Source organism: Rhinoraja longicauda, chromosome 33 (genome assembly GCF_053455715.1).
Source record: "Rhinoraja longicauda isolate Sanriku21f chromosome 33, sRhiLon1.1, whole genome shotgun sequence".
Lineage (NCBI taxonomy): Eukaryota > Metazoa > Chordata > Chondrichthyes > Rajiformes > Arhynchobatidae > Rhinoraja > Rhinoraja longicauda.
The window spans coordinates 18,915,668-18,935,327 of NC_135985.1; the positions used below are offsets into that span (position 1 = coordinate 18,915,668).

At 47.9% G+C, this 19,660-nt stretch overlaps 1 protein-coding gene across 1 annotated transcript; it reads right to left on the minus strand.

Annotated features, from left to right (window-relative positions):
* Positions 1-6,648: 6,648 nt before the first annotated feature.
* On the minus strand, positions 6,649-15,862 carry LOC144608933 (calmodulin-like protein 4). The gene is made up of 5 exons (XM_078427183.1): positions 15,788-15,862; positions 15,669-15,699; positions 10,930-11,070; positions 9,520-9,708; positions 6,649-8,006 (listed from the first exon to the last, which is right to left on the minus strand). The coding sequence occupies exons 1-5, from the start codon at positions 15,788-15,790 to the stop codon at positions 7,909-7,911; spliced, it is 462 nt and encodes a 153-aa protein (XP_078283309.1). The 5' UTR covers positions 15,791-15,862; the 3' UTR covers positions 6,649-7,908.
* Between the last annotated feature and the right edge of the window lie 3,798 nt (positions 15,863-19,660).

Here is a 19,660-nt window from a genome sequence, read left to right on the forward strand (position 1 = left end):
CTCCCCACTGCTGCAGCCTGACCTGCTGTGCACTTCCAGCCTTCTCTGAAGATTTCTTTCCAGCAGCTGCAGATGTTTTGATGTAAAGCTTTACCTGAGATGGATTTGTTTTTGTAAACCAGCATCTGTAGTTCCTTGTTTCTACTGCCCTCCTGCTTACCTTGCATTGAATGCCTCGCACAACTAAAGCATTGAGTAGTCTTCACCCTACCATAGTTACTCAACCAGACGTGACTAAATTTAAGACAGCTCTTCTTCTCCAAGATGCCCTTCTTGCTTAAGTCGGTACTCGCCACCTCCAGTGGACCAAGATGCCACAGCTGGGTGAGTATATTGTGGGGGGGGGGGGGGGGGGGTTGGTGGTGAGGATGCTTATAAACGGTCAAACAACTGGCGGAAGAGAGACACAAAACGCTGGAGTAACTCAGCGGGTCAGTCGGCAACTCTGTAGAAAAGGAATTGGTGATGTTTCGGGTCGGAACCTTTCTTCAGACTGAGAGTCGGGGGAGAGGAAAACGAGGTATGAAAAGATGCAAAGAACAAATGAATAAAAGATATGAAAATATCATATCAAAACTGCACCAATGATCAAGGAAAGAAGACACAAAGGGGAACGTTACCTATTTGTCTTTTCCGGAGATGCAGCCTGACCCGCTGAGTTACTCCAGTATTTTGGTACAAACCAGCATCTGCAGTTCCTTCCCACACAAACGTCTAGCAGGGCGTGTACCCCTTCTTGCCTCCTGTTTACAATCTTGTGCTTGCTCATCTTTCCCCATCCCCCCCTCTCTCCACACTGACTATAATCCCTGCTGCATCATTTCCTTACCATCAATAATAAATGATGAGTGATGGGTCAGCAGTCGCTCAGTATCTGCTGGCAGTAAAATGCAATCAGATGGCCGGATCTGCCCATCCAAGAGGCAGAGTATGAAGCACTCACGATTAATTAGGCCGCGTCTTACTGTGAGCAGCAAGGTGGGGTAGCCTTTCCCATCTGATCTTTGTCCTCAGTAGAATCAGCTCCTCACAACCCTTTCAATACAGTTTGTGTAAACGCAGAGCAGAGGAATAGGAAATAAAATCTGAGTGAACAAAGCAGCAGGGCAGCCCCCCTCACCAGGTCCACGCCCTGCTGTGGCCTCTCCCTCTCATTCTGCTCCCTCCGATGTTCCCTCTTTCACTCTGTGAGAGGTCAATGATCCACTGATCCTTTCTGCAGCAGCAGCTTCTGTCTCATTCAATCGGAGGACAGAAACTACTTTCAGAGTGCAGAGACGGTACAGTGGCAAAGCGGTAGAGTTGCTGCCTTACAGCGCCAGAGACCCGGGTTTGATCCTGACTACGGGTGCTGTCTGTACAGATTTTATATGTTCTCCCCATGACCGCGTGGGTTTTCTCCGGGTGCTCCGGTTTCCTCCCACACTCCAAAGACATGCAGGTTTGTAGGTTAATTGGCTTAGGTTGGTTAATTGTAAATTGTCCCAAATGTGTAGGATCGTGTTAGCATACGGCATGATCGTGTGGACTCGCAGGGTAGTGTTAGCTGATGGCGTGATCGTGTGAACTCGCAGGGCCAAAGGACCAGTTTCCACGCTGTATCTCTAAACTAAACTAAGGTGGTTGTAAGTCAGTGTGCACGCAGTGGGGAGAGTGGGGCTGGAATCTGTGGCTGGTGGCTCTGTCAGAGCTTGGCTTCCGCTCGGCAAAGGTCCTCTCTGCTCCCCAGCCGCCTGTTGCCTTCCAGATTGCTGATCTTTCTTTCTCCATGCGTGTTGCACTGACCACAGGGAGAAGTCGCTCATTAGTGGCCGTTTCCCTCCATGGTGCATCATCTGCACAACCGTCTTGGGTCAAAGTGTCGCTCAGGCCCAAAGGTCAATGAAACCGCTGGATTCTGCTGCAGCTGTGCCCAGGTGCCCGGCACCAGGTGAGCTCAACATTTCAAACTGGAAAATTTAAATCAATCACTCAGGACGTTCTCACAGATCAGTAACATGAATGAATGAATGAATGAATGAATGAATGAATGAATGAATGAATGAATGAATGAATGAATGAATGAGTTTATTGGCCAAGTATGTGCACATACAAGGAACGTGCCTTGGTGCTCCGCTCACAAATGACAACACAAACATACAGTTAACAATTAAGAATAAAGCATAACCACATCAAAACAATAAGAATACACCATTACGGTCTAAACATGTGGGTGAAAATAAACCAGAGCAATAGTCAAAGGTGCTTTATTTGACACTTATGCAACTGCACAGTGAAATTCTTTTTGCATATATTACACATGCGTTTGCTGCCATTATTGGCACCATTATTCAAAGTCCAAAGTACGGTCGGCCCCCGTACGCTCGATGTTGTAGAGCAGTTCCCACGAACCAATATCCCTCTCATCTGCTCCTGATGCGGCCATCTTTGTGTCCTGGGGGCAGGTGAATCCTGCAGCCGACCTTGAAGGCGCTGGAGGCGTTACCTTGGTTCACCCTCCAACCGGTCCTTGCTCCTCGTGTTCGACTTCCCCTGCTCCCTCTCGGTTGCGCCGTCTCCATGCCTTTGGGTGGGTTCCCGGTCCCATCGACCGCCAAGGTCCATGTGACTGGGAGCTGGTGACATCAACAATGTGCAACAGGACTTGGTTTTACGGTTGCAGCTCATTGTCTGATGCACTGGGAGATTCTACAAGGTCAGGTAGTTCATCCCACTTCTGTCCTCTAAATCTTATTTTGTCCAATCGTTTTAGCATGTTCAGTACAGAGTTACTTTCTTTCACTTTAACATGATGGACATTGTGCTTATTTTGTAGGCAAACGCAGAAGCCAATTTATGCCCAGATTCCATATAAAGGGATGGCATGCAGAATCAGCTGCTTACATTTTGGTGACACCAGGAAGGTATGTGTTGCTTGGGGCTCTTCTTCTAAACATGTGCTGCCATCTCTAATGTTTACCCGGCTCTGACGGCTGGCGTTCATTTTCGCCCAATGCCGCTTGCCCCTTGGCGATGCCAGCAGAGACTCGAGCTGCCACCACCGCCCCCACCCACCCGCCACTCCTCCAGTTTCAAGTCCAGGGGCCGAACGACCTGTTTCCATGCTGTATCTTTCAATGATTCAAAGACAAGACCCAAGTCCCAAATTGCTCCTAGTGTGTAGGGAAGGGATGCGAAAGTGGGATAACATGGGACCAGTGTGTGAATGGGTGATCAATCGGTGTGCGCCGAAGGGCCTGTTTCCATGCTGTATCTCGAAACTAAAATGAATCGTGACGTTCCATGTTGCTAAACTGACATCAGTCTGAAGAAGGGTCTCGACCCGAAACGTCACCCATTCCTTCTCTCCCGAGATGCTGCCTGACCTGCTGAGTTACTCCAGCATTTTGTGAATAAATCGTGACGTTCCATACTGTGTGATTAAAAGCCACTCACTCTTAGTCCTCCTAGTCTAAAGTCACTTTAGGTCTCCCTCGTCCTCACCTTTAACTATCAGCCATCACATACAGCTCCTCTCACAAACACACAAGCTCTCTCTCTCTCTCTCACACACATGACATAGACAGAATCTTGACACTTTCTCAGAAAGCATTCAGCCCTTGTCTATTGGTAGTTCACTGAAAGTCTATTTTTTCCAATTGCCCTGAAACTGAAGCCCCACTAGCACCTTTGATTTTCACAATCGTTGTTTTCCTTTCATGGAGAATCAAAACAAAAGCCAGAGGCAGGAGGTTAAGAGAGAGAGCAAGCGAGCGAGAGAGGTTGGACATCTCACACGACTACTCATCCTCTGAGCCTGAGTAGGTCTGCCACCCAGTGGTCATTTGTATTACCTACATCCCCAAGAACCCACTGTACCCACTGGCACTGTACATATATTCTGCACTCCATATTCCCTAGCCTTGTGTCCTATCACTTATACCATCGTCTTCCCCTTGGAGACACAAAAGATTGCAGATGCTACAACCTTGAGCAAGCCACAGAGTGCTGGTGCTGGGCAGCATCCGTGGAAGGAATGGAAGACCATGTTTTAAGTCGGGGGCTTTCTTCAAACTGACTGTGTACGGGGTGGGGGGCAAAGTCTGGCAAGCGATGGGTGGATACAGGTGAGGGGAGGTTGATTGGCAGATGGGTGGAGTGTGGACCCCTTGTTGGGATCTCCCTCCATTACGTCAGCCCGACAGCAAACTCCAGACTCTGTCTCGATCTGCTCGTGAGAGCACCTCAAGGAAGGGGTCTTCCTCTCAGACCTCGGCCCTCCACTTGTGTGCCGGAGGTAAACAATAGGGGACGGGAGGGTGACTCCAGGAGCGTTTGAACGGAACTGTTAAATCGAGAATGAAGCTTGTATCAGTAAAGCCACCCAGTTCAACCATGTCTTCAGGGAAGGATATTATCCAGTCTGGTTTATATGTGATGATGGGCCCATCTTACCATGGTTGGCTCTAAAATGTCCTCAGAATGTGCTTAAATTTTAGACCTTGGACATACAGTGCGGAAACAGGCCCTTCTGCCCACCGAGCCCAGCGATCACACCTGTACACTAGCACTACACACTTGGGACAATTTCACATTGTTTTACTGAAACCAATTAACCTACAAGCCTGCACGTCTTTGGAATGTGGGAGGAAGCTGGAGCACCCGGAGAAAACCCACGTGGTCGCAGGGAGAACGTACAGACAGCACCCGTGGTCAGGATCGAACCCGGGTCTTTGGAGCTGCAAGGCAGCAACTCTACCGCTGCACCACTGTGCCGCCATTAACAAGGAAGGGCAACAAATGCAGGCTTTACCCGTGACTCTCGTTCTCCTGAGCAAATAAACGGCGCTGTCGAGGCCTAGCATACGTAAGATGGGCCGAATGGCTCCTCTCTGTGCTGCAGGGTTCTTTGGACAAGATTCATCTCTCCTGTCTTTGTGGCAGTGATTTTCCCGATTGTGCCAGGGCACAATGAGCAGGAAGGTGTAGGAATGTGGTCCAATCCGCCCCCTCCCCCACATCCTTTCAACCGCACCGCTAAATCCCAGGAAGGCCAAGAGCTTGACCCCAGAACCCTGGGAAATGTTGGGAAGCTGAGGAGAACAAAGAGCTGTTGTACAGTCGTGGGTCTGTGTGTGCAGACGGACAGGGCCTGTGTGAAAGACTGCCTTGTGTGAATGGCCTTTGGCCTGACACGGCAGCTCTGACTCTGCTGCAAGTGTCTTGTGTGTTACCCACTGTGAGTTTCTCGACACGTTTCTATTGGGGAGTGCAGGCAGGGAGTGAAAAGATGGGAAAAGCTCATTATTCCTTGCGATCAAATATAAAAAAGCTCGCCGAGGACAAATGTCAGAAACACAAGAAGTTATAACGGGGAATTGGCAGAGCAATTGAACAAATAATTTGGGGGAGAGAGCACAAATAACTTCTCAGAAATAAGAGGGAACCAAATGTGTAATCAAGTAAAAGAATTAGAGGGATTAATCTTAGAAAGCAGGGCTGGAGACATTCATGGGGGTGAAGTCCTTGTATCCCCAGGTCTTGATAACCTTAATTCCAGAGGATATAAAGATGTTGAGCAGAGATACTGAATTATCTCACTAAATTCTTTAGATTACCGTAAGGTTTCTGTGGATTGGAGGCGAATGTGACCTCGCTATTTCATAAAAAGGAGGGAGAGAGAAAACAGTGAATTATGGCCAAGTTCCCTTCACATTAGTAAAAGCTGCAATCTGTCATAAACCAGGTGGTAACTGGATCAATGGGATGGGACAAAATCAGCATGAATTTATGGAAAGGCAATGATGTTTGACAAACCTACTGGAGCGTTTTGTATTGGTTTATTATTGCCGCATGTATTGAGACACAGTCAAATCTTACTGAACATGAATGCATTCAAGTCCTTACACAAGTAGGTAGACACAACATGCTGGAGTAACTCAGCGGGATGGGCAGCATCTCTGGAAAGAAGGAATGGGTGACGTTTCGGGTTGGGACCCATCTTCAGCCTGAGAATCGGGGGAGAGGGAGTCTAGAGATATGGAAGGGTAAGGCGTGAAAATGACAGATCAAACTGGACGATGTTCAGAAAATGTAGAATGGTTAATTGTTAGCTGAGGGGAAGGTGACAAGGAGGAATCCAATCAGTAACATTAATCAGAAGGACAGTGAAACTAGTCATGTTGGAAGGAACAGCAGATGCTGGTTTACATCAAAGGAACTCCACCCGAACCATCACCCGTTCCTTCTCTCCAGGGATGCCGCCTGTCCCGCTGAGTTACTCCAGCATTTTGTGCCTATCGTCCTTACACAGGTACAATGGGTAGTGAAAAGAGAAATATACCAGAGTGGAGAATGTAGTGCGAGAGTGATATAGTGTTACAGTTCCAGAGAAAGCACAGGTAAAAAAGGTGCAAAAATACGTTTTGCTGATGTAACTGGTAGAATGGACGAAGGGGAGATTTATGGAGTATTGCACGAATCAGCACTGAGCCTCCACTATCCACAGTTTATTGCATTTTATTGTTACGACTGTATGGCAAATGAAGTCCCTCGTATGTTGCAAAACATACTTGGCTAATAAAGTATTATTGTGATTATTGTGATTGTGCAAGAAAATAACTGCAGATGCTGGTACAAATGGAAGGTATTTATTCACAAAATGCTGGAGTAACTCAGCAGGTCAGGCAGCATCTCAGGAGAGAAGGAATGGGTGACGTTTCGGGTCGAGACCCTTCTTCAGACTGATCAGCGGGTTTGACGACTAAGTCAGGGATGTTGCAGAGTGAGTGGAGGGCTGCACGTTCAGGAGGGGAGAGGTTAGAGTTAGTCAGGGGAGTGGAGAATCTGAGGCGATTAATGTCACGCCGGCAGTTGGAGATGAATGTCTATATGAGGGAACAGAATTTGTAAATTTGCTGACCACACAACACGAAATTGGGTGGGGTTGTGAGAATGCAAAATAAAAAGCTCATGGATTCAACAAAATGACCAATCTTGCTTTTACATCCATCCCTGGGCTCAGTCTTTTCCCCGGCACAGAACAGAAACGGGCCATTCGGCCCGCAATGTCCGTGCTGAACATGATGCCGATTTAAACTAATCTCCTCTGCCTGCACATGATCCCACACGGGTCTGTTGGGTAGATTTGACAGTTTCTGTGTGATAACATTCTATGTGGTTGCTGTGCCTCCAGCTGCCAAGGTCCTTAGCTTCGAAACCCCTTAGTTGGATATGGGCCAATTGCAGGCAAATGGGACGAGCATCTCGTTGGCATGGACAAGTTGGGCTGGAGGGCCTGTTTCTGTGCTGTATGACTCTGAATCCTTTCAACCTCTCTTTTGAAGACTTTGTTTGAAACCTCTTTCTCCTAACCTATCCACAGCAACTTGGAGGAAGACTTTGTTTGATAATGTTCCTTTGAGGTGACTTGGGGTGTTTTACCATTGATGGTGGTAAACATAGAGAGAAAATTGCTGTCAACATTTAAACTTATGCGCCTTGCGATCATGTATTGTCTTTCGGCTGAGCGGTCAGCGTGTAACAAAAGCTTCTCGCTGTACCTCGGTGCACGTGACAATAAACTAAATTCAAACTCAATGGTGGAAATCAAGATTGCCAGAGGTATTTACAGTGAGAGAAAGTAACGTCTGGAGCCGTGACCACGCAAAACCCTGTCAGGAGGAGACGTTCAAATGGTGAGGGGAGACTAAGGGTTAACGCAAGGAAGGTCCTCACATGAAACATGGGTCAGGGAACATGCGAGATGTGATGTTCACCAGAGAGTTGGGCACTGTGATGGGGCAGATGTGAAGCATTCTTCTCAGGTGGTCCCCCATTGGATGTTCTCATCTTGTAGACGAAGCCTATCTCCAACCAGGCAGCAGACAGGTGAAAGGGTGAGGGGCTGGAGTTGGATTCTGAGGAAGCTCAGTAGTCCGCTGGTGGCAACAGGATAGTCCGGATGAAGTCCTCGTATTTCACGATTCCATTCGGGGAGATATTGGCTTGTCGTAGCAGCTCATCCACTGTTGGAACGACGCACAAAGTTTAGTTCAACACAGATATTTCTCTGCTGCTACAACTGTATCTAAGACATAGAACATAGAACTGTACTGATCAGGAACACGCCCTTCACCCTACAATGTCTGTCAGAACATACTGCCAAGATAAACTAACCTCATCTGCCTGCACGTGATCCATTCGCTGCTTATCCATGTGCCTATCTGAAAGCCTCTTAAAGGACCCTCTTAAACCCACCGCCTCATCCCCACCCCCGACTTAACGCTGTGGAGGAGCCCGATCAGAAATGTCACCTATTCCTTTTCTCCAGAGATGCTTCCTGACCCGCTGAGTTACTCCAGCCTTTTGTGTCTGCCCATCCCCCTAACGTCCACCCGCTCCTCCTCCTCTCCTTGGGCTGTATCCTATGTAACCCCTTGTTGGCCCTGCCCTTCACCCAAGTAGTCATGGGGGGACATGACGCCTGGTGGCTCCTGGCTCTGTGGAACCAACATTGGAGAGCTCGGGAGCGGAGAGGCCTCCAGCCAAGGCCCTGTGGTTGCATTCTGGCCTGGACCACCCACTCCACTCCACTCCATTCCCACATTCATTCCCACTCCAGAGACCTGAGGGTGCGATCCAATCTGTAGCCTGAGCACAGTACTGAAGGAGGGCGTGCCATTATAATGATGAGAACTTCATCAGACCCCCTCTGATGATAGAAGAAAAGCCAACAAGCTCTCCCTGTGTTCTGACCATTAACCAATATTTACAGGTAATAATCCTGCAGCCAATAATCTCACCATCTACTTCACGGCTGGTTGTGGGATCTTGCTTTGTGCAGATTGGCTGGACCATTCCCCACACTCCAACAATGATCTTGTCACTTCTACAGAGGATGAGCTGCTGGTCATGTTGGTGATAAAAGACTTTGGAACATCTTGAGCTTGTGGAAGATGATATATCAATGCAAACCTCCTCTTTGGGAGCTCGGGGGTGGTTTGTCCTGTTTCATAGAAACATAGAAACATAGAAAATAGGTGCAGGAGTAGGCCATTCGGCCCTTCGAGCCTGCACCGCCATTCAATATGATCATGGCTGATCATCCAGCTCAGTAACCTGTACCTGCCTTCTCTCCATACCCCCCGATCCCTTTAGCCACAAGGGACACATCTAACTCCCTCTTAAATATAGCCAATGAACTGGCCTCAACTACCTTCTGTGGCAGAGAATTCCACAGACTCACCACTCTCTGTGTGAAGAAATGTTGTCTCATCTCGGTCCTAAAAGACTTCCCCCTTATCCTTAAGCTGTGACCCCTGGTTCTGGACTTCCCCAACATCGGGAACAATCTTCCCGCATCTAGCCTCTCCAACCCCTTAAGAATTTTATATGTTTCTATAAGATCCCCCCTCAGTCTTCTAAATTCCAGCGAGTACAAGCCCAGTCTATCCAGTCTTTCTTCATATGAAAGTCCCGCCATCCCAGGGATCAATCTAGTGAACCTTCTCTGTACTCCCTCTAAGGCTACTTCCTCACCTTCCCTGTTGGTCAGCTTCTCTCCCATCTGGGTCAGCTTGGTCCTCAGCTCAGTGGCTGTTATGAAGCCTCTTTTCTCTTTGTCGGCCATCAACATGGCGTTCCGGATCTCGGTCTCGGGATCCTCCTGCTGTTGCTGTCGGTGGATGATGGTTAGGAAGGTTGAGAAATCCAGCTCGCCGTTTCTATCTGGTGCGGAAAGGCAAGGGATCGAAGGTTTCCAGCAGCTCTTGCCATTCCCTCGCCTCTCCCCAGAGCCCCTGCCGCCTCCATTACAACTCCCCCTCTCCTAAGCACATTCACGAGCACACACATCCCCAGGGGACGTGCGTTACTGTTGTGAAGCAGAATCCCAGCTGTTGTTTACCTCCCTCCCTCCCAGGGATCTGAGGCAGCTGCAGACCACCACTTTACTCACCACTAATCAGCAGCAGGACTTTAGGATCTGTTTTACAATCTCTCCATTCATATTCATGGAGAGATACAGCACAGGAACAGGCCCTTCGGCCCACTGTGTCCATGCTGACCGCCAACAACCCATTTGTTCCAATATTCCTATATAAACAGATTTTATTCACTCTCATCAACTGCTCCCAGATTCTACAACTCGCATACACACTAGTGGCAATTTACAGTGATTAGTTAACTTACCAACGCGTGCCATTGGGATGTGGGAGGAAAGCCATGTGGTCACAGGGAGAATGTGGGAACTCCACACAGACAGCAGCCGAGGTCGGGATCGAACCCGGGTTTCTGGCACTGAGAGGCAGTGGCCTTACCAGCTGAGCCACTGTTCCATCCATAATGCAAAGTCCTAAACTAATTCTCACTTACCCATCACCATGTGTGATCTCTGGCTCCTGGTTAAGCAGGACCTCTATTCTAAAATTGTCATCCCCTCTTCCTGGTCCCTTCCCTTTCTCTGGAATCTCCCAAGCTCTGTGTCTTTGCACTTTCCTCCTCTGATCATTCACTCATTCCTCTAATCTATACAGAGGATACACAGGCCTTTTGGAAAGTGCACAGTTGGGCTGAGTGGCCATTTTCCAGACTGTAACCTGTGAGAAGGTGGCACAGCGGTAGAGTTGCTGCCTTACAGTGCATACAGCACCATAGACCCAGGTTCGATCCCAACTACGGGTGCCGTCTCTACGGAGTTTGTACGTTCTCCCTGTGACCACGTGGGTTTTCTCCGAGATCTTTGGTTTCCTCCCACACTCCAAAGACGTGCAGGTTTGTAGGTTAATTGGCTTGGTATAAATGTAAATTGTCCCTAGTGTGCGTAGGATAGTGTTAATGTGCAAGGACCGCTGGTCGGTGCGGACTCGGTTGGACCAAAGGGCCTGTTTTCACGCCGTATAACTAAACTAAACTAAACTAAAAGCCCCCTTGTGAGGAAGTTGTTGATACCTATTTTTTGATGCAGCAAGTGCCTCTCCACCTCTCCAGGGGTGGGCTTAGTTCCCAAGCATCGCATCACTGTGATCAGGTCCCCAGTAGATATCTTGCCTTTCCGAGTCTTGTCATACAGGGAGAAGCACTCTCTGAATTCTGAGGAGACAAGATGTGGTGAGTCACAACACGAACCATCACATCAGAGTGGGCTGCTTTGCATGGTCTTCCTACTGATGGGTTCATCCCGTGAAGCTGTATGGGTGGAGCTCAGAAATAAAAAGAGGATCATCTTGCTGGGAGTGTACTCTGAGCTCCCAAATAGTCAACAGGAATTAGCAGAACAAATATGCCAGGGTTATAGAAAGTAGACCATAAGGGTTATAGACCTTGGACCATGGGCCCCAGTAGACAATGGTACAGCAGTAGAGTTGCTGCCTTACAGCGTGGCTGGAAACCCAGGTTCGATCCCGACCACGGGTGCTGTCTGTACGTAGTTTGTACATTCTCCCCGTGACCGCGTGGGTTTTTTCCGAGATGTTCAGTTTCCTCCCACACATGTATGTAGGTTAATTGGCTTGGTGTATGTGTAAATTGTCCCTAGTGTGTGTAGGATAGTGTTAATGTGTGCGGGGATTGCTGGTCGGTGCGGACTCGGTGGGGCAAAGGGCTGTTTCCACGCTGTATCTCTAAACTAAACAGTGCAGCACAAAAACAGTCCCTTCAGCCCACAATGTCTGTGCTGAACCGAAAGCCAGGACCATCTCTTATCTACCTGAGCATAATCCATACCCCTCCATTCCCTGCCTTTCCTTGCCCCTATCATATATGCCTCATCTACCAACCTTGGCAGCTCATACCAGGCACTCACTGTCCTCCGTGTTAAGATTACCCTGCAATCTTCTTTCAACTTTGCCCCTCTCACTTTAAAGCTTTGCCCTTCCAATAGTTGACTTTTCCATCCTGGGTAAAAGATTCTGAATGTCTACCTTATCCATGCCTCTCAATTTTACCTACTTCTACCAAGTATCCCTGCAACCCCTGGCATTCCCAGAGAAAACAATCTAAGTCCGTCCAACCTCACCCTGTAGGTAATAACCACTAATCCAGGTATCCTACCGGTAATCCTCCTCTGCCCCCTTTCCAAAGCCTCCACATTCTCCCTGCAATGGGGTGACCAGAACTGCCTACAATGCTCCAAGTGTGGCCTAACCCAAAGTCCAATATGACATCATGACATCCTGATCCTCAATGCCCCGGCCTATGAAGGCAAGTATACCACATGCCCTCTTTACCACTATGCCTACTTGCGTTGGCATTTCAGGGAGCCAAGGACTTGGATCCCAAGATCTCTCTGTGCATCAGTGCTGTTGAGGGTCATGCCATTCATTGCATATCTTCCCCCCCCCAAAGTGCAGCACCTTCACACTTGCTTGAACTGAACTCCATCTGCCATTTCTCCGCCCATTTCTGCAGCTGATTTACATCCCGCTGTATAACTCGACAGCCTTCCTCCCAATCTTGGTGTCATTCGCAAATACACTAACCGATCCATCTAGGTTCACATCCAAGTCACTTATGTATCATAGCCAAACAGCAAGAACCTGATGCATTGACAATAGACAATAGACAATAGAAAATAGGTGCAGGAGAAGGCCATTCGGCCCTTCGAGCCAGCACCGCCATTCAATGTGATCATGGCTGATCATTCTCAATCAGTACCCCGTTCCTGCCTTCTCCCCATACCCCCTGACTCCGCTATCCTTAAGAGCTCTATCTAGCTCTCTCTTGAATGTATTCAGAGAATTGGCCTCCACTGCCCTCTGAGGCAGAGAATTCCACAGATTCACAACAGATGGGAAGAAGCTGCTCTGGATCGCAGAGTTAACAGTTCTCAGGCCTATTGACCGACCTCCCCATGGTAGCAGTGAGAGGAGAGTATGGCCAGGATGGTCATTTGAGACAGGGCTTACTGTCAAGCCCTTTGATGGTGGGGAGGTCAGCCCCCTGGGCAATGTCTACCACTTTCTGCAGCCTCCTACAAGATCTTGCTGTTGTTGTTGTAAGCACTTAGTTCATCTGAAGTTCAGTTGCTGCATATGAGTATTATTATCGCTGACGTGTATTTGAAGAAGTGTGGTTACAGGTTGGGAGAAGCCAGCATGAGGAGACCAGCTTTGTTGTTTTTCTTTCAATAAATTACATAGCGGGTTCGTTTGGCTGTAATATGTACACACTGGGGATTTAGTGTTGTTTATAAGCTTCATTACAGGACTAAATCTTTCTGCTTAAGAAGGTTCTCTGTCCCCTGCAGGATGCAGAGGAGATTTACGAGAATGTTACCAGGACTTGAGGGCCTGAGCATCAGGGAGAGGTTGGGCAAGCTGGGACTTTGTTCTTTGGATTGGAGGAGGATGAGGGGTGTTCTTAGAGAGGTGTATAAGACCATGAGGGGAATAGATATGGTAGGGGAATCAAGAACCAGAGGTCATAGGATTAAGGTGAGTGAGGGGGGGGGGGGGGGGGGGGGAGACTTCATAGGAATCTGAGGGGCATCTCTTTCACACAGAGAATGGTGGGTGTATGGAACGAGCTGCCAGAGGAGGTAGTTGAGCCAGGTACTATAAGAACATTCGAAAGACATCTGGACAGATACACGGATCGGAAAGGTTTGGAGGGATATGGGCCAAATGCAGGGAGGTGGGACTAGTGTAGATGGGGCATCTTGGTTGGCATGGGCAAGTGGGCTGAAGGGTCTGTATCAGTGACATGTGACTCTGGTTTACGGCACTCCATTTTTTTAAGGCAAGAGGGGAAAGATTTAAGAGGCAGCTTTCTCACACAGAGGGTGGTGTGTACATGGAACGAGCTGCTTGGGGAAGGGTAGGGATGGCTGCAATGATGACATTTAAAAGACACTTGGACAGATAGGTGGAGAGCAAAGGTTTGGAGGGATATGGGCCAGGCACAGATGTGGGATTAGCACAGACAACGTGGTTGGCATGGACGAGTAGGGTTGAAGAGCCTGTGTCCATGCTGTGCAGCTACATAAATGTATGGCCCAGCCCTGATGTTCACTAGTGTCGGGCTCTGTGCAATTCTTGCCAAGGACTAGGACCCAGGCCCAAAACTGTAGTCCCCGAAACCCCCTTATCCACTGACCCCACGATCAAACGGAGATCCATTTTTAGGTGATGAAAGGTTCATTTTTAATTTTAAAAAGCGAAAGATTTCAATCTTCAACCATGACCTCTGCTTCTGAGTTCAGAGCTGTGGCCAGCTGGTCGGATCAGGTGTCCTGGATTAAATAATAAATTATCTCTGACAGTTATCAGAGAGTAGAACAAAGCCCAGCCTGAGGCAACCTGATATGGACCAATCTACAAAACTGCATCTATTCACCTGATTAAATGTCTCTATTAAATTGTTTCTCTCAGTCTCTGGATGTGAATCTAAGGAATACCGTGCATTATGTTTAATTAATTGATTGCAGTTGTTTTTCCCCTCCACCTTCTGCTCATTCCAGACCATCACAGAATAATTTTCCAAATAACCGATGGGTCAGACGATAGACACAAAATGCTGGAATAACTCAGCGAGTCTGGCAGCATCTCTGGAGAAAAGGAATAGGTGACGCTTTGGGTCGAGACCCTTCTTCAGACTGAGAGTCTGGGGAGAGGGAATCTAGAGCTTCAGAGTTTGGTACCGAGCGTTCCTGGCTCCACAGGGCTTGAATCCCACTCCGGACAGCCACAGCCCAAGTAGACGGGAAACTAAGCTCTTATTTCCTGGTCTGCTTCCTGCGGGATAATGTGTGGTGGGTAGGGAAGCCCATTGAAAAGGTATTGGGAGGACCATCAGTCAATGACTGCAGCCTTGGAGGGCGGGATGGGGCAGCCATTGTGTTTATAAGGCCACGAATCCTCCCTCACACCATGGGCAGAGTGGAGGTGGAAGGATGGTGGATCACATTGTTCATTTAAAGCTGATGTTCATTTGCGGGTCATTTGTGAAGCTGCACAAATGGGGAGAGGAGCTATCTAGGTTGCCCTTAAATAGAGCTGGCATGGACTCGATGGGCTGAATGAACTCCTTCGGTGCTGTAAACATTCTGGGATTGTCTGATTGTGTATCTTGTCCATTTAGGAGCGAGGTGGGGAAATGTTGTTTTCTCTCAGTGCCGAACATCTTGGGTATTCTCTACCCTAGGCCCCTGTGAAGGCCAAATCACTAAATATATTGGAGACTCAAGGAACTGCAGATGCTGCTTTATACCAAAGATAGACACAAAGCGCTGGAGTAACTCGGCGGGTCAGGCAGCATCTCTGGAGAAGATTACTCTGGAGTGTTTTACTCACCAAATATATACCAGGCCAAGAGAAGAGGGTTTCTTCAGCTAAAATGCAATGGAGGGGTATAGGGATTGGGGGATGAAAGTGGAGGTGAGGCCAGGAAGAGATCAGCCCTGAGCTTATTGCCCAGAGAAATTTGCAACAAGGAGGAATGAGTGGATAAGAAGAGAGCCTGATAGCACAAAGGTGAGAGGAGGTTTGTTCAGGTGGCTGTGAAGGGGAGAGTCGAGTGGAGGAGGTAGAGGTGTGGTCCAGAGAGAGTGGCGGCCTCAGAGACTGACATTGTCCTTGGTACAGGAGGACAGTGGAGAGTAGGCCGCTGCTTTGGAATTGGAGCCACCCCCAATAAACCTCAAAGAATGAGTCAATAACAATGCTTAACATAATATTAATGGTTATACTCACCTTGGATTTGATCTTGGGTAAAAAACTTAGCCTGTAAAAGGGAAGAAGATACAATTATTGCCAAGTGTGTCCACACCAGCAACTATCTCCAAACCACTCAGGTTCTCCTGGTTTTTTACCATGTTTTTTTTCACTTTCCCTACTCGTTTTCTCCTTTTACTTTTTCGCAGTATATTAGTTGCTCTCGGTGTGAGCCTGGACTGCTCGACCTAACCTCTGTCTATCTGATTATAGTGTAAAGTCCTCCAACCCACAATGAACAACGCTTACTGGATGCAATAAATACTCTGGTCGTTATGGTTACAGGATCAGGCTTCCCACACGGTCAAATTCCAGCAACCAGCTGTCAGTTCATCTGACACGCACACTCACACGCACACTTACACCCTCGCACTCTCTCATACACTCACATTCACACTCATGCACATCTCATATGCACTCCCACTCATTCTCTCTACATTGAATTTGTTTGGAACCTAGTTCGGAATTAGATAAGTTCTTGAGATGAAAGAGGATGAGGTTTTAGTTTAGTTTAGTACGGAGATAAAGCACGGCCCACCGAGTCTGAAATGTGGGAGGAGACTGGAGCACCCGGGGAAAACCCACGTGGTCACAGGGGGAATGTTCAAACTCCATACAGACAGCACCCGTAGTCTGGATCGAACCTGGGTCTCTGGCGCTGTAAAGCAGCCACTGGGCCGCCTGCTTCTGAGGATGATGGGGAATGCATTTAACACAATCGACAGAAGAATGAGAGGCGATCTTATTGAAACGTATAATATCGTGAGGGGCCTTGATCGGGTGGATGCGCTAAAGATGTTTCCGATGATCGGGGAGACCAGAACTAGGGGGCATAGTCTTAGAATAAGAGGGGGCTCTTTTAAAACTGAGATGAGGAGAAACTTCTTCACTCAGAGGGTGGTTAGTCTGTGGAATTCGCTGCCTCAGGGAGCTGTGGATGCAGGAACGTTAAATAAATTTAAAACAGAAATAGATTGTTTTTTAATAGACAAGGGAATTAGGGGTTACGGGGAGCGGGCAGGGAAGTGGACATGAGCTATGGTTAGTGTAGTAAGACCTGAGTAATCTCCTGGACAAGTTTCGATCGCCTAGCTTGGGGTCGGAGAGGAATTTCCCAGATTTTATCCCCAAATTGGCCTGGGTTTTTATCCGGTTTTTCGCCTCTCCCAGGAGATCACACGGTTCTTTTGGGTGGGAAGAAGGGCGATAGTGGGAAGGGGGTTGGGGTAGGATCAGCCATGATCGTATTGAATGGCGGAGCGGGCTCGAGGGGCCGGTTGGCCTACTCCTGCTCCTATTTTCTTGTGTTCTTGTGTTCTTGTGACAGTTACCTTGTTAAATGCCAGAACAGTTACCTTGTTAAAACAGGGAGGCACAGTGGCGCAGCGGTAGAGTTGCTGCCTCTGGAGACCCGGGTTCGATCCCGACTACGGGCGCCGTCTGTACGGAGTTTGTACGTTCTCCCCGTGACCTGCATGGGTTTTCACCGAGATCTTCGGTTTCCTCCCACACTCCAAAGAATTTCAAGTTTTTAGGTTAATTGGCTTGGTAAAAGTGTAATTTGTCCCTTGTGTGTATAGGGTAGCTTTAATGTGTGGGGATCGCTGGTCGACGTGGACTCGGTGGAGCGACTGGGCCTGTTTCGGCGCTGTATCTCTAAAACTAAATAAAAACTAAAACAAGATTGGGGGTTTTAGTCCTGCTGCTGATTTTCATGTCTCTCTGTCAGAACCACCCCCTCAGACAGGCCTTCCATCCTTTCCTGTCTGCCACTGTATTATTCTGGTGCAGCACCACAAGGGCCACATACACCCATTCCCCACACAGCCAATTCTCCAGACACTGAAATCAGTGCTTGAGTTGAGCGGGCACTGGGTGTGTTATTGGCAGATGCACTCAGCAGGTCAGGCTGTAACACAGAACAGAAACAGTGAGTGTTTTGAGTTGAAGTGCTTCTATCAGAACCAGGATAGAGGGATGAGGTAGACACAACGTGCTAATCAACGTGCTCTGCTTTCGACAACTGGCTGGTGGGTTTTGTAAATTTAAGAAAATACTTCACTGTGTGTAATGAAATACCGGAACTATAGGAATGTATTTCTTTCCTTAATAAAATTCAGTTAATTGAACAGGTTTTTAGCCTGCCCAGAGTCTCCTCGGTTGTGACTGGGTCCATCTCTCTTCCTTACCCCTTCTACCACATGTGACGACTTCCAATAGACACTGAGGAGGAACTGGATGAGGTGCTCTGGAGATACTCCAGCTGTTGCCATTGTTGGAGCCCTTTGCCCCATCACCATGCTGTGCTGTATTGCTGTTCAATCCTATTTAACACATGCAAACTTCAGTGGATTTTTGACCAAGATGCTTAAAACAGGGAACAATTTTAATGAAATTAATGATAAATGGAATTGCTCAATCGTTAGCGTAAATCCAAGAGACTTAAATTAAATTTCAGCGGTGCATCAGTCGACTGTATATGGAGATTTATAGCTGAGATTATGAAAGAGTATGAAGATTGCAGATGTGGTCTCTGAGCGTCCAGTAATAAACTGAGATTAGTGAAAATAGGTCATGTTTTGTTTTAATACAATGAATGAGGCCGGATGCAAATCAATATTTATTTATATTTTCTGTAATCTATTTAAGAGTTTATTCCAAGCAAATAACAAAGTTAATCCACTAAAGGGCTGATTGTCGCACTAAGTGCTGAGATGTCTTGGCAGTTGTTTCGATGGATCAGGCCACAATGGAATAGTCTGCATGTTGTGATTTTGTTTTAAATTAAATCCCCATTTTAATCTCATGTGCACTTGAGGAACTGAGCTTCATGCTTCATCTGGGCACCTCGCTTCCCTTGAGATTACGGAGTTCTGAGTTCAACCACTTCAGATAACCAACCTCTGCGATTTGTGTCCTTACTGACCAGTTCCCATGTTGGGATTATCACCAGCAACAATAACTCATTTTTATCCCCATCTCCATTGATGCTGTCCGGCCTGGTGGGTAGTTTCAGCATTCTCCATTGTTTCAGATTTCCAACAACCGTTTCACTGTTCCTGTGTGTCCTTTTGCTTTCTTCTCCTCTCTCTCTCCCCCTAACTGCCCGTTAATCTATAAACTAAATGGTGCCAACAGCATTCTGCCTCCTGGACAACCTTGATCTCCGCCTTTTAGTTTAGTTTAGAGATACAGCGTGGAAACAGGCCCTTCAGCCCACCGAGTCCGTGCAGACCACACTAACACTATCCTATACACACTAGGCACAATTTACAATTTTACCAAGCTAATTAACCGACAAACCTGTACTTCTTTGGAGTGTGAGAGGAAAACCCAAGCAGGTCAGGGGTCACAAGAACGTACAGACAAGCACCCGTGGTCAGGATCGAACCCGGGTCTCTGGCATTGTAAAGCAGCAACTCTACTGCTGTGCTACGGTGCCACCCATTGTTGACATTCCCTTTTGTTCTCTTCACCCTTCCCTCTCCCTGTGACCTAAACACACCCTTTCGTTGCCCATCTCCAGTTCTGGTGGAGGTCTTAGACTTGCAACTGCTTCTCTCTCCATCGAGTGACCTCCAGCCCTGGTTCAGCCACAATGTCCTCCAGTTAAACAGCAAGAAGACGTCAGTTCATCGCACAGATCCTGGACCCCCAGTGCTGAGTCTATCCCCACTTTATCCTCCTCCTGGACTGAACCATCCTGCCTCTGTGGAGATCTGTCCTTTTTCTAGACTCCGCACCTCCGGCTGCAGTTCTTCACTTAACCCCAAACTGAGATTCAAAACACATCATTCATTGTCATGTCCTTGCATCTGTATAATATCCACGCCTTGGTCCTGCATCAACCCATCCGGTCCTGTAATCTCCACGCACGCCTTGGCTCTTCCGGGCAGTGTTCCATCCTATGTCCTCATGGATCTCAGCTCAGCCAAACTCTGCTGTCCATGACCTGGGTCCTATTAACCTCC

Excerpts from the sequence above, each read along its gene's own strand:
- LOC144608933 (XM_078427183.1), bottom strand. Across the intron at positions 11,071-15,668 it reads TACCCAAGATCAAATCCAAG|AATTCAGAGAGTGCTTCTCC; the intron begins GTGAGTATAACC and ends TTGTCTCCTCAG. Across the intron at positions 8,007-9,519 it reads GAAGCTGACCAACAGGGAAG|TGGATGAGCTGCTACGACAA; the intron begins GTGAGGAAGTAG and ends TCGTTCCAACAG.